Source organism: Cladosporium halotolerans (assembly GCF_011745625.1).
Source record: "Cladosporium halotolerans strain TM138-S3 chromosome Unknown Sca25, whole genome shotgun sequence".
NCBI classification, from domain to species: Eukaryota; Fungi; Ascomycota; class Dothideomycetes; order Cladosporiales; family Cladosporiaceae; genus Cladosporium; species Cladosporium halotolerans.
In genome coordinates, this window is record NW_027191476.1 from 303,479 (window position 1) to 317,364 (window position 13,886).

The 13,886-nt window shown below is 55.3% G+C and overlaps 4 protein-coding genes across 4 annotated transcripts; 2 read left to right on the forward strand and 2 right to left on the reverse strand.

Annotated features, from left to right (window-relative positions):
• Nucleotides 1-2,077: 2,077 nt before the first annotated feature.
• Nucleotides 2,078-2,814, reverse strand: WHR41_07065 (uncharacterized protein; the record flags this gene model as incomplete). Its single annotated transcript, XM_069375670.1, has 4 exons — nt 2,078-2,158; nt 2,212-2,306; nt 2,362-2,533; nt 2,593-2,814. 4 exons carry the CDS (start codon nt 2,812-2,814, stop codon nt 2,078-2,080), a joined length of 570 nt encoding a protein of 189 aa, XP_069227626.1.
• Nucleotides 2,815-3,528: 714 nt separating this feature from the next.
• Nucleotides 3,529-4,763, reverse strand: WHR41_07066 (uncharacterized protein; the record flags this gene model as incomplete). The annotated part of the gene is made up of 3 exons (XM_069375671.1): nt 3,529-3,743; nt 3,797-4,020; nt 4,159-4,763. 3 exons carry the CDS (start codon nt 4,761-4,763, stop codon nt 3,529-3,531), a joined length of 1,044 nt encoding a protein of 347 aa, XP_069227629.1.
• Nucleotides 4,764-5,689: 926 nt separating this feature from the next.
• Nucleotides 5,690-6,981, forward strand: WHR41_07067 (uncharacterized protein; the record flags this gene model as incomplete). The annotated part of the gene is made up of 3 exons (XM_069375672.1): nt 5,690-5,780; nt 5,837-5,976; nt 6,046-6,981. 3 exons carry the CDS (start codon nt 5,690-5,692, stop codon nt 6,979-6,981), a joined length of 1,167 nt encoding a protein of 388 aa, XP_069227628.1.
• Nucleotides 6,982-9,032: 2,051 nt separating this feature from the next.
• WHR41_07068 (uncharacterized protein) lies at nt 9,033-11,453 on the forward strand (the record flags this gene model as incomplete). Its single annotated transcript, XM_069375673.1, has 2 exons — nt 9,033-9,523; nt 9,578-11,453. Exons 1-2 carry the CDS (start codon nt 9,300-9,302, stop codon nt 11,451-11,453), a joined length of 2,100 nt encoding a protein of 699 aa, XP_069227622.1. The 5' UTR covers nt 9,033-9,299.
• Between the last annotated feature and the right edge of the window lie 2,433 nt (nt 11,454-13,886).

Sequence of the window (13,886 nt, forward strand, 5' to 3'; positions counted from 1 at the left end):
CTGTGAGGTGATGTGACGTCCGATAATGTGAAGTCGAAGAACTCAGAAGCACGCGCGACTGCTTCCACAAGCCGAAAGCCGCACGCGGTCGCGTCCGCGCGCTTTCCACGTCAAGGCAACTTCCAGCTTCGCAGCCGGGCGCAACTACTTCACCTCACACACATTCGCACGCATGTGTAAAGATCAACTATGTGACAATAGGCAACGTGCGCAAGCATGATCAACAACACCACATTTGCTTCTTCTTGATCTGCAAACACGACTGAAATATTACTCTCGCTCGCGTGACCACATTCATCACTCACTATGGACGGCGTACCGAAAGCCTTCTCAGTGTCATCAGACCCAACGAAAGCAGGGATTGAAAGCTCTCCGAAGCGAAGAGACCCTGATACAGAGGTTGAAGACCAAGGCGAAACCTTGGTAGGCATGCCACGTAAACGCCTCAAGCAAAATACCGAAGGCGAGACCAACCCTGCGGACAGCCTGAGCTTAGCGAGCCACAGCAAGCTTTGTCCAGGGCAAGCCCAAACCACAGAACCTCTCAATTTCCCAAAGCAGTACCAGACACCCCCTCTGAAGAACGTAGTCCCATCGCGCCCGGCGCAAACGACCTCCACCGACGACCACGCTCGGAACCAACCAACCGTATCCGAACTGCAAAATCGTCTTGATGTAGCGAATTTGAAAAACGCACGTCTCGAGGAAGACCTTCTGGAGCAATACAAATGGAACGCCAAGGTAGAGACGCGAATCAAGCAGGACATGTTCCTGCACATCATGCATGAGCAACAGCTGCGGAAGAAGGCCGAGGGCGATTTGGCCCGCGAGAAGTGGAGCTTCTCCAGACACGTAGCAGAACTGACCCAAAAATCCCAAGCTGAAAGGGAGCAGACGATCGCGGTTACGAAGGAGCGCGATAGGTGCGCTCAAGAGATCAATAGTTGGCGTAGACAATGCGACAGCCTGCAGTGCAACATCGAGGAGCTGGATGAAGATCTCAGGGAGCTTCGCAGAATTGAGAATGAGGCTGCTGCGAGTCGTAGAGACGAGCACCTTGGTCTCCCACCGGCCTATGGTAGCCTCAATGACGAGGACCGCTTCCCTCCTTACTCCCGGCACGAAGACGGCGGTACTTTGGAGGTTGCTCATCTCAAGCGCGTAGTCCGGCAGCGATTTGACAAGGTAGTTGACAGCGTCTTCGGGGCGTCCGACTTGGTGGTCTTCACGTCTCTCACCGAATCTCTTGCAGAGGCCTGTCACAGCTGCCAGGCACTCCTTCAACTTGCCACTGAAGCCAGCGTGGGCCACGCGCTCGGGCTTCCTCACGGCCATACAGAAGACCCGTCTTATTGGTGGCGCAAGGATCGGTACCTTTCACAGAGGGCTGCAAGCGCGCCTTACTTCGCGGAACGCGTGTGCAAGCTGATTCTCGAGCTTCTTTGGCGATTCCTCGGCATTTGGAAGCTGCAAGCCTTCAAGACCGTTTTCTTCCACACGGACGCGCATCTCAGAATGAGCTTCGACCTCGCCGATCTAGTCCTCTTTTGTGCCGTTCAGGGTATGTTCAGCTACCATCGTTCCCTTGCAAAACTAGCATACTACTCCGACCAGCTCAAGTCCGTAAAAGATCAATTTGCGGGCTTGATGTTAAGTTTCGAACACAATTACTTCTGTAAGACAGTCGCATGGCTGGAAGAACAGGTGGAGAAGGAAAGGGAATTGAGGGCTAACGCGAATGTGCGTGTCGCGATGTGTGCTGAGGAAGGGAGCGACATCAGCAGTCGGTTCCACGACTCAGACGCAAACGAGGATAGTGAGGGCTAACGTTTATGGGGTTTGAGGAGGTCCACGGACGTTGGATATGCGTCGGACGCGTGCATGATTATACGAAGAACGGCATTACAATGGTAATTACAGGACACTCGGACGACAGGACACTCGGACATTAGTTTGTTGATACCCTCTGTTCGCGCAAAGTAGCGTTAGGTTTTGGAAGTATGAAATTAGGCCCATGATTCGCAAAGTGCTCGTGGGCCGCACAGTATGGAAGACTTTTCTCACTCGCGCTCGACATCTAGTACAGACAGCCTGTTTGATCATTCTTGATCACATTGTCAAGGTTCGAGCCGAGCAAACCAGCTCTCTCGATCCAAGCCTGGGAAAAATCGGTCAGCATGTGATGTCAATGACGGAAAAAGGAGTTCCTACATTCAGCACAGAATCTTCTACCTCGCGCTCGCGGCTGAGCACAAACAGAGTAGTGAAGTTGTTCGATTGCACAATGGCAAATTCTCCGGTGTAGTCTTGGTTAGGTCAGCTGACAAGTCTTCCTTGAGAAGTGTCTCAGAGCCTACGGACCTTGCACGATGTAATTGGGACCAGGGCAGTCCGGACCCGGCTGTCCAGGGAAGCCGACCTGGAAAACACCCGAGGCGCCGTAGGTCGGGTTGGCAGGTGCCGCAGTGCCCAGAATGTTAACCGCCCGGCCTTCGGCTTGGCAGGTGTTGTTGACTTGGACGGTGCCGTTGTTCTTGATCTGGTCAGTATGGTTTTGTCCCTTTTCTGTCTCATGTGGGAGAGGTCGCGTACATTTAGAGCATACTGTGCCTGAATGCATTTGCATCCTGCCGTGAATGGAGCTACTGTGCCGGCGACCTGGTACCATTTCCCTAGGTAAGACTCGAGGTGAAAGCCAATGTCGGCTTTGGGGTAGTAGCAGTGGCCATCCCAGCTTGAGGGAACGGCGTTGAGGCTTGCTGCAGAGGCGGTGGCCGCGAGTCCGATGGAGAGGGCAATGGTGGTGAGACGCATGACGAACTTTTGCAACGTGGATCTGTTTAGAGGCAGAGTCTTGGTTGTGGTGCTTAGACTTAGATGAAGGAAGGTACCTAGGGAGATTCTAAACTTCTGGACATGGTAGAAGGTGACAAACTGCTTTATAAAATACCTTGATCAACGCCAGGCCCATGGAATCTTACGTCTCGATCGATCATCTGTGGAAGGTCTAAGACGTAGGCATGGTACGCCTGCTCGGTTGTTAGTCTACAAATGACGAAAGCCCAGTGAAAGCCTCGCTAGAGAAAGTATAATGGCGTTAACCAGACATGGTGCATTTTTAGCGAATTGAAGGTCATTTTCACGGAACAGCTACGCAACAAATGCTTGGAACGCGATGAGACCTAGAAGATCAACCAAGGATTAGGTATGCTGATACAATGCCAGTAGTGAAACTTTCGTTGATTAGGGGAGATACATCTGGTTTTGAACAGAAGTTGTATGGACTGGGAACTGAGGCGCAGTGTGGAGAGAGCCAAGCTCCGCGTGGCTCCGGAGCCCACTGCGCGTGCAACGTGGCGGAGAGCTCGCCTATAGACATTCTCACCGAGTCATGAAGGGCTGAGAGAACTCGCTTCATGATATTGCATTCATTTGCGTAATCGTGGTGCTGGTGATGTACATATCACTACGGCCGCGCCTCGACCAGGCCTCCAAGGCGACCGCACCTGACCCTTCCGAAGCCTGCCTTCACTTGCCCTTAATAAGCTCGAGATATTGGCTAGCTAAGTCGGTGACCATAGCGTCGAGCGGCTTCAGCTTCATGCCAAAGGCCTTCTCAACCTTTGAAGAGTTGGACAAGCCAGGCTTAGACCTCTTCCTGCCGTCAGGCGACAATATCCCAGCCTTGACGGCTTCTGGGAACTTCTTCGCAGCGATCCTAGGAACGTCGTCCCAAATGATATCTGTGGCACAAGTCAGAACATGTTGAAGCGAATCCTGCGATAGGATGGCTTACCCTGGCTCAAGAAGCAGTTTTCGACACCGTTCCTCGCCTTGATCTTGTTCCGGTCAAGGGCGTCAACGTGGACGCGAGCGACGTCGTCGACATGGATGGCCATTCCGGGCTCTGGCGGGTCGCTTCCATCCGAGCGACCGGTCATGAGGGCGAGGAAGACGGCGTTGGTGCCCTCGTACAACTGTGCAGCAGTTTTGGCGATCAGGTTGGGGCCGATCACGTACCTAGAAGAAGTGATGTGAGCTTATGTTCAACCATTGAGCAAGCCAACATCACAATGCTGGATGAGGGCCTTTCTCGCAATCCAGGAGCCTTCTCCGGAAGCATCATTCCATAACATGAAAATGCGAGCGCAAACTTACGGTGGCATGACGTTGACGACGTCAAATGCGGGTTTCTGTTCTTTCATGAACTTGTCGGAGGCATTGAGTGCCGCTACCTTGGAAGCGACGTAGGCCGCGAAAGCGGCTGGGAAAGGAGGCTGATCCTCTTGAACCCGGTCGTCGCCTGTGACAACACGACCCGATGGTGGCGCCTCAGAGGGTAGGAGGATGGATGCCGAAATGATGGCCACGGCCGATGAAGTGATGACAACGCGTTTGACAGAGCTCGACTTTTTCGCAGCTTCGAGTGCACGCAGAGTTGCATTGACCGCCGGAACGATCAATTCGTCGTGCTGACGCTCCGGTGCGATGTCTCCATGAAGCGGAATAGGTGAGGCGAGGTGGATCATGGAGTCTGCTCCAGCAACCGCTTTGTCGAGAGCACCGGGAGAAAGAAGGTCGGGTACGACGACGAAGGTGGCCCTCTCGATGCCCTGAAGATGGGGATTGTCGCGAAGAGCCTGCGCCTTGCCATCACTGCGAACCACGATGCGGACTTCGTAGTCCCGCTTGAGCAGCAGTTGCAGTACGCGTGCGCCAATGAAGCCTGTGGCTCCAGTGATGACTACTGTTTCTTTGGCCATGTTAAGGATATCTCGTAAGAGCAAGGCAATTGTTCAAATTGGTAAGCGTAGGTATGGATTCTGTCAGATGCGACTTTTGAATATGACGGAAACGAACAGCTATTTATTCCTTTTTCCGCTGATGGCATCTGGCGACTAGAATAATGCCTCACATTCTCAGGTCATCAAGATGTATTCCTCGCGGCACTCAGTCAGCACGCATCGTCTTCGAGCTTTTGCATGGGCAATGCGCTTTTGACGGTATCCAATCCGATGCAAGAGTGGCTTGCTCCCCTGGAACATTCATACCAGAAATCGCGTGAGCAATTGCTGACGGAAGACAGAAGCTGTGCTTAGCAAGATTCTTGGGGCCAAGCTAAATATTCCTAGCATCATGAGTGAAGTTCGAGCGTCTGGTCGCTGTATGCGAATGGCCAAGCTCCGGTTCGGAGATTAGTGATCATCACACCACAGCATCAAGATTTGGCCTGAGTATGAGGTGCAAGCCTGGATCGGATTGCCAATGCAGTCATCTTCCGAGGCTTGTTGCATTACTATTCATTGCCAAGGCATCTTACAAGGTGCGTGTTTGTGCGATCCGCAAGCATAGACAGCCCGGAGCTTTTTAGATGTGTTTCAGCACAACTGACCTGAGCCAGCCTCTATCCATGGGAATATCAGGACGTTCACTGCCCATGTTCATCGGCACCACTTATGCCGGACTGTAAACCATCGGCATCTAATTGTGTCGACGTTAATAGCAGCCTCGGCATGCCGTGCTTGCCTATAGAGAGCAACGTTGCTGCCGACCAAGAGCTTCGAGTGTTGTTTTCCGCTTTCGGGAACGCCGAAGCACTTCCAATTGTCTTAATTGCACTCAATATTCCTCTCTCTATCTGAACCATCTGTATTCCTCTTATTGCCTGCTTTGCGATCAACCTATTGAAATGGCCGTGGCTGAGACTCGCGCAACTCTCATCCGCAACCCTGAGTATGAGCGCAATGGGCTGAGGTCCTACAGCCATGCTGTGCAAAAGTGTCAGTTTTTGAATGCAACGAGTGCCAATACGGCCATTTCTGACATTTGCACACAGACAACATCACCCCTACCCGCCCAGGTCAGGTTCCCTTAGAAGACGTCGAACACAACGCCTTGTACATCGCCGAAGTCGGAATTGGCACGCCGCCACAGACACTGAAGCTCAACTTCGACACCGGATCCGCCGATACTTGGGTCTAGTGTACCCGGCTGCCGGCAGAGATCCTCAAGGCCAGAAGCCACGCCTCATTCGATCCTTCGAAGAGTTCAACCTGGAAGGACACCGCGGGCACATGGAAGATCACCTACGGCGACAACAGTGAGGCAAGCGGCACAGTCGGCACGGACAACCTCACCGTCGGCGGCCTAGTAGTGAAAGACCAAGCGATCGAACTCGCCACAAACATTAGCCAAGCCTTCCTCGACAACAAAGGCGACGGCCTCCTCGGCCTCGCCTTCGGCTCCGCCAACGCCGTCAAACCCGGCCCCGTCACGACACCCGTCGAAAACATGATCCTGCAAGACGACATTCCGCCCTCAGCAGAGCTCTTCACCGCCTGGCTAGGCAACAGATCCGAGCAGAGCTTCTTCACCTTCGGCTACATCGACCGGCACGCGCTCGAAGGCAAAGAGCCCGTCTACACGCCGATCGACACGAACGACGGCTTCTGGATGTTCGAGTCCAGCCTCGCGTCCATCAACGGCGGCTACTACGACCGCTCCGGCAACCGCGCTATCGCCGACACGGGCACGACGCTGTGCCTCGTCGGCGACGCCTTCTGCGAGAGAATCTACGGCGAGATCCCAGGCGCCACGTACAATGCCCAACAGCAGGGCTGGGTCTTCCCGACGACGACAGACCTCTCCACCCTCCCCACGGTCGCCTTCTCCATCGGCGACGGCCTCTTCCAGATCAAGCCGGGCGACTTTGCCTTCCAGGATCTGCCCGACGGGACGACGTACGGCGGCATTCAGTCCCGCGGTAGTCAGGACTTTGACGTTTTGGGGTGCGTGTTCCTGCGCTGTGTGTATGCTATCTTCGATCAAGGGAAAGGCCGCTTTGGGTGCGTGCAGAGGGGCCTGCCCGCGATGCCGGTGCAGCCGACTCCGTCGACGGTTACGGCGACGGTGTCGTCGAAGAAGCCGAGGAAGAGGGCGAGGTTTCTGAGCTGCTGTTTGAAGGATGATGATTCGGATTAGGGTGCAGTGGGTGAGGGGTGTGGCATCTTGCATAGACTCCTATCAATGCTGTATGTGAATGTGTCTTTAATCCATTCCGGGTCGATTGTGGATGTTGTCGATGTCATGGTGCTAGTCCCGGGCAATCGATTCTTGGACCGGAGTTGGAATGATTTCCGCAACGACGGCAGCTTTGATCGGTGGAGCGGCTGTCGCGGACGTCAGGCCCATCAATTGACCGATAGTTCGTCCTCGCGCCTTGTCAAATCATCATGGCGGCATGTCGTTTGTGGACAAATTATTCCGGGATGAGGATATGGACACAGCATTCGGAACCCCAACCCTAACCCTACTTACACACTACTCCTGGCAGATGCCCTTTCCTAGCTGAATCAGGACGTGGGTATGTGGACATATTCTTCTTTTTCAGTGTTGATGGAATGGAGATTTTTGATAAGAGGCAGTCAGACTCACGAACAATGTTCATTGTATATGTCAATCGTTGAAGGCATTCAAGTCAAGCTTGTCACCGTGTTTGCAGTGTCTCGCCCATGTCATTGGATATATTCATCAGCACTGACCAGCCATCTTATTCGATGTGCATTACTGGATGCTGTAGCTCTCGAGGGCGAACTCATATTGTTCTAAGGGAAACCCTACTGCAGGAACTTCTGCGAACGATACGAGCTTGGGTATGAAGATCGAGGTCGTGTACGTGACGTCTCTCCAAAAAGGCTGAGTTTATGAACAGCACAAGCCTTCTGCCTTCCATCAAATCAGCAAACCATCAGGTTCAATGGTCTAGCGGTTACGATTCTCGCTTAGGGTCCACCCTGAGACACGATTGCGAGAGGTCCCCGGTTCGAGTCCGGGTTGAACCCGATTCTTTTGTCTTTTGCTCCTCCCCAGCCTGCCGCGCTGCTCGACGATCATCATCTGGCTTGCAGCAGAGGGCTGTGCAGCTATCAATGGCCGTGCAGGGCTGATCAACGCCGCGGTCGCAGATAGCACGCAGATAGCGACGTCTGCGGCTCGCGTACGCTGCGTAGCACATTTATTATTCGCTGCACTGCTTTTTGCGCAACGGACACCGTTGCAAGCGAGCTGGCGTGAGCCACATGCATGTCATCACTCGAAAATAGACGAAAGGTTCATGGGTTCCCGGTCGTGGTTCGCAGCGCTGCAGGCTTCCTCGAATGCGGCAGGACACGTGAGTGTCTCACCGGGAAACATGCGAGCGGCGCCTGGGATTTGCTGTTTCGGCCACAGACGCACAAGCGGTCCGGCGACCACAGGATTCGCGTGGGCCTCCTGGCGGAGATTGACCAGCTGGGATGGCAGAGTTTGGTTCGCCCGCGAGACATGGGGGCGGCAGCTGTGGTGCTGCCGCTACCTTGTCGCAGCATGACGGCGAGGTGAACGTTCGTTCATGCGCTGCCGACCGACCACGCCGTCACGCCACCGACGACCTCGCGTGGACTAATCGTGTTGCGGCATGGGAGACTACAGCGGCAGTGGACGGCTTCTCGACGGGCGGGCCCCAGTGTATTTCTGAAGATGCGAGTAGGAGGGCATGCATGCGAGTCCACTCCTGCCGCGCGCGCTACTGCGCCAAGCTCAGGAACAAGAGCGGCCGACGTTGCGATTGGCGGGAGGCGGCGGGTGTTCCTGGCGCTAGCGTGGTCAGGAGAAACCCTATCTAGTCTCCGGGCGGCCTCAGGACTGCCGCCGGTGAGGCCGACCAGGCGTTTGGGACTATGTGACTAGCCGGGACAATGGTATAGACGCTGAATTCGACAATGGGCAAATCTTCCATGATTGCGTAGTGAATATCACTGCAAGCGACACCCGCTCACTCTGAGACGAGCGCGGGCGGGCTGTCTTTGATGAGGAGCGCCTTAATATCTGCGCCCGTCCACCTCCACTGCAAGTCGTGGCCCACCGCCCGCTTCGAGGCAGCGCTAGCCGTGCGCACGCTCCCTGTGCCAATGCTGCATTCCACCCTCTCCTTCCAGACCGACGCCGCCCGTCCTCACGACTCCAGCGCCGTCTGCCTCTCTTGCAACGCCGTCCACGCCTCCGAGGCCCTCCATTCTTTTGGCATTGACCGTATTCATTCCTTCACCACCGCTGTACAGATCCCCGACGCTCCTTATCCGCCAGCACGCCTCGCCGCACCCCATCCCCTGAAACGTCTCAAACAGCCTCCACACCGTATCACTCCGTAGACTTCCATCTTGGCTTCCACATCGCGGACTCGGCACTCGGCCTCGCGCCAGCGACACACTTGACCTTGCCCTCGGGCTCGTCATTCCATACAGCAACCCCAGCCAGTCAACATGAAGCTCGCCCTCCTGTCCGAGGCGGGTCAGCACTGGCGACAACTGCAAGAGCGCGGCCTGGAACACTCTGCCGAAGCGGCAACATCAGTGGTAAATCATGTCACACGCACATTGGTAGCGCGACAAGACTCGACATGTAAAGCGAACGACTCCTCCGCTGCTTGCCAGAAGCCCGTTGCTGGAACCAACACACAGACGCTCGCCATCGCTCTGGGCGCTGGGTGAGTACCGACTCACCATCTGATCGCTGAACATCAGACACTAACAATATATAGAATCCCTCTGGCATGTGCAGCCATTGTACTCATCTACTTGCACCAGCGCCACCTCCGAAAACAGCGTCTCGAGGACAAGAACGACCCGCACAAGTCGCTTGACTTCGGCATGATGGACGGACCTCACGAATCGAAGTGGGCGAAGCAGAGGAATGGCAAAAACGCGCCTGAAATGACTATCACCGATGTCAACGGGAACTCGAGCTCTCGTAAGGATCGCGGTCTGTCTTTGGAAGACATGGGCCTTGGAAGCCCTTACCTTCTCCCCGGAGAGCTCCAAGGATCTGGTGGTTCCATTCACAGCATGTCCCGCTCATTGCACGACGACCATGACCCCTACCGACCTGTGACCTTCATCAAGGGCGACGGCGAATCTGTGCGTAGCCGTCCTTTTAACGAGAAGGGATCTGTCTACTCTGCCGCAACAAGCATGCACTCCACGAACGAAAGACAAGGCTTGGTTGCCAACGCTTCGAGGATGTCACAGTCGTTCCCAAAGCGTGGTGATTCAAAGATGTCCGACCCGCTGTCGCCTCAGGACTCTATCGATTCGGAATCGTCATTCACTCGTCAGATGCACAGCCAAACCACTGGCGCCCCTGTCATCCGGAAACAAAGTCAATCGTCCGAGCCTACCCTTCCCGATATCATGGAGACTGGCCCCCGTATCGACGTCCACTCACCACCGCCACCACCCGAGAAGGAAGACTCGTCATACCCTCCGCGTACCACCTCTGCTGCCGAAGCCTCCTCTGGGCCTGCCGCTCGCAAGGGCTCTCTGCCTCATATCGTCGTCCCGCCTCGCCAATCAACACAGTCAAGTATCTATGACGACGCCGATGGCACTGCTGCATCGCCTCCCATGATCGCCGAGCCTGAGGCTGCGCCCGCCCAAGCAAACAACACTCGCCGCGTCCCATCTCTTATGATCGAAGAGCCTGACATGCAAAACCAACGACTGTCCGTCATGGGTCTGAACCTTGCTGAGCCTGCTGCGCCCACAAACAGGTTGTCCGTCATGGGCATGAGACCTTTGCCCCCTGCTAGCATGCCTGATGATAACCCTGAAGCCCGTGCCAACAGGATTCGCTCGTTCTACAAGGAGTACTTCGACGATAGCAAGCCTGAGCCTGCTGGTGCTCAGTACCAGTACCCGGACACATACGACTTGGACTACCTGACTGACGCTGCGATTTATGACCCCGAATCTGGCGGATTCGTGACTGGCGGAGGTCCTCCTCGTAGACCGTTCGCAGAGCCCATGGGTCGCCGCGCGATGACTCCCCCGCCTCGTGGTGCTGCGACCCCAGTCGGTGGCCCTCACATGCGTCAATTCTCGACCCAGACTGTTGGCCGCTTCGGTCCCCGAGCACACATGCCCAAGAAGCCCTTACCGCCTCCTATGCCTCTGAAATCTCTGCCCACACCAAGCAAGTTGAAGGACGACGCAGCCATCTTCAACGCCGACGACTTTGCCCCCGCCATTACTTACCGCGACAGACAAGCTGGACGCGGCACCGACAGTCCCACTGGCACAATGCGTCCTTTCAGCCCAAGTGTAGCACCTCACGTTCCTCTCGCCAGCACCGCCGCCGAGCTCAGCCCGATGCCCTCGCCTTTCATGCTGCGCAAATCTGGTACTTTCACTGCACTGGACTTCGCACCACCCGGTCGCATCGGCGGAGGCGAGGTCGCGAGCGACGGCGGTTCCATCCGCAGCAATCGCTCCGGCATCTCCAACATGCACTCGCAAGCCCTCCGCGCCGGCGCCTACCGCGTCTCCCGCCTGCCGCCCGAGATGGTTGGCACCCGCGACGATCTCGCCGCGCAGCTCAAGCCAAGCTGGGACATGCGCCGCGACAACACCATGGGTTAATCAAGAACCGACTGCCGAATCTCCCTTCGTCTTGGATCGCAGAACAGACGGACCAAAACCGACATGTTGAAAGCCTCTCGTAACGAACCGCGAAAAAAAGCAAATGCAACACACTTCTTATATCATGACAAAGAACACATACTGGATTCATTGAGCCGGCGCTACTTGTTGCACACATACACAAATCTTCTTTACACAGAAAACACGCCCGCGAGCCCGGTGTCGTCCACGGGGCCAGCTCTCTCCCGCCCTGTCCATACTTCTTCTCTTCCTCTTCTTCTGCAAATAGCCGGCCACATTGTCGGGGTTGTACAGTACGCAATGTACTCTTTGTTTCTTCGCCATCTCTTGTCACCTCGCTCTCCAAACGATTTGGGTTTTTTTCAAACCTCAAGAAAATCATCAGCTGCGCTTGTCATCGAATGCGGACGGCCAAAAAGAATATCGGAGACGCAAAGTGCAATTGATTTCTTGCTTGTCAATTTTTTTTCTTTTCTCACGTCCGGCATCATCATCGGTCACGGCAGAGGTGGGCGGCTGGGGTTCATTGCGGTGTATATTGGGATATTTTGTCTCTCTGGGAAAACGGGGATGGGGCTCAAGAGGCGTTCTTGATATATAGTGGGGATCTTTTGTTGTGTTTAATGTATTTCTTGGTTTTGACTGATCTTGGCTTCATTGCTTTCATTTTTTTTGACGTTTTGTGTGAATGTCGCCTTGCATCGACCATATCTCTCCTGCAGCAAGTCGGGACATTCGGTGAAAAGGTCTATCAAGGGATGGGGGAGAGGCCGTGAGGTGAGGAGAGAGTCGGCCCCTCTTGAAAGCACAGCATTGCAACAACAAGACTGAAAGGACACGCGATCGTCGATGCTCGCTTACCGGAGGTGCAACTTACACAATTGCAACCCGAGCGGCAGACCTTACATACCTGTTCCTCGAGATCGCCGAGCCACGACCCTGCTTCCCCTTACAAGGCAACTTGATTCTCCACTTTCTACGCGGGGCTCCCCTTCTACTCTCCGCAAAGAAAACGGACAGCTGGGCTTTGTCGTCGTACATATCGGATTCGCGGACGCGCTGACTGTTTGCCGAGCCAGCTCTTGCAACGAAGTGGACCCGCCGCGCCCGCGGCCTTGCAAGGCGCAGGGATGCGTTCCCATTAATTCAGGCATTTCTCGACTCCTTCTCGCCCGTCGAAGCAGCGGCGCGGCGATCGGTGATCGAAGAAGGGGCGGTATGATGGGGCATGGGGTTTTGCTGGGGTCTGGCGTGGCGGCGCCGGCGCACGCCGAACCATGTGGCCTTGCGCTTTTTTTCGAATGCGTGCGGTTGGCAGGCGTGGAGGTGGAGGCGGAGGAGAGGTGGGGTGTGGGGTTGCCTTTGCGGGCAGGTGCGCGGGCTGGGGAGGACTGCCGTGCCTTGCGAGACGAGTTGGGCGTGCTGGGCTGCTCGCGTATCGCGTGCGGCATTTTTCGGCTCGACGGGCAGACGTGGGTGGCGCTGTGGGAGGATGCGGTCGCGCGCTTCTTGATTCTGTCTCTTTTTTGCCGACACGGCTGATGCGAGGCGTGAGCAGGCATCTTTGCTTCTTACCTTTTTGCCGTGGCGCGTCGCGCGGTGCAGAGGAAATCTGGGGGTTTTGAGCGTCTATACTCGTCGTTCGGTGCAGACCGAGCCATGTGGACGTGGGTTGAAAGCTGGAGGTGGAGCTTGGGGCTGCCATCGTTGAGGAAAGTGTGGACTGAAGGATTGGAATTTCGCAGCCTGGGAAATTGGACTGGACTCGGCGATGTAACAACGCTGCACGTGGCAATATGGCCGGATGAGTTCGGAAGCGATTTATGCGTGAGAAGTGGGTAGACGGAAGGTTGTGTTGCTCGGCATGTTCGCTGTGCCTGCCGTCGTCTGGTTTTGACACTATGCACGTGGTCCAACTCCTAGAGATGTCGTATCTCGGATGTCTAAGAGAAGGCGTGGGTCAGGTCGTATGTACGATTATTGTAACCACGAGGAAGCGATTTCACCCCCAGATAAGCACTGCGACGGAGGAACATCTATGATAGCAATGAACATCATGAGCCGGCTGCAGCAGCGCAGTCTGCCCCAACGATTTCGAGGTTCCGCAGTGGACCACCAAGAGGAGACGATTTTTCGATTGGTGCAGAGAAATTGGCCGCGGCCTGGAATTGCGCTGAGGGCGCCTTCCCGATAGAGAATCGCGGTGGTGTGGATACGGTGGGCTTTCCAGTGACGGTGTTAAGGTATGACCCTCTTCGAGCGAAGACGCAGGAGTTGGCATTGGAGCGAAAATGCCAATGATGATAGTATGACTGCGATCACGGCGTCGGCATTGTGCAATCGGATATGCTCCGAAAAGTCGCCATGTGGACACAGACCTGGATCGTCATGCGATTTTTGGACCACCATTGA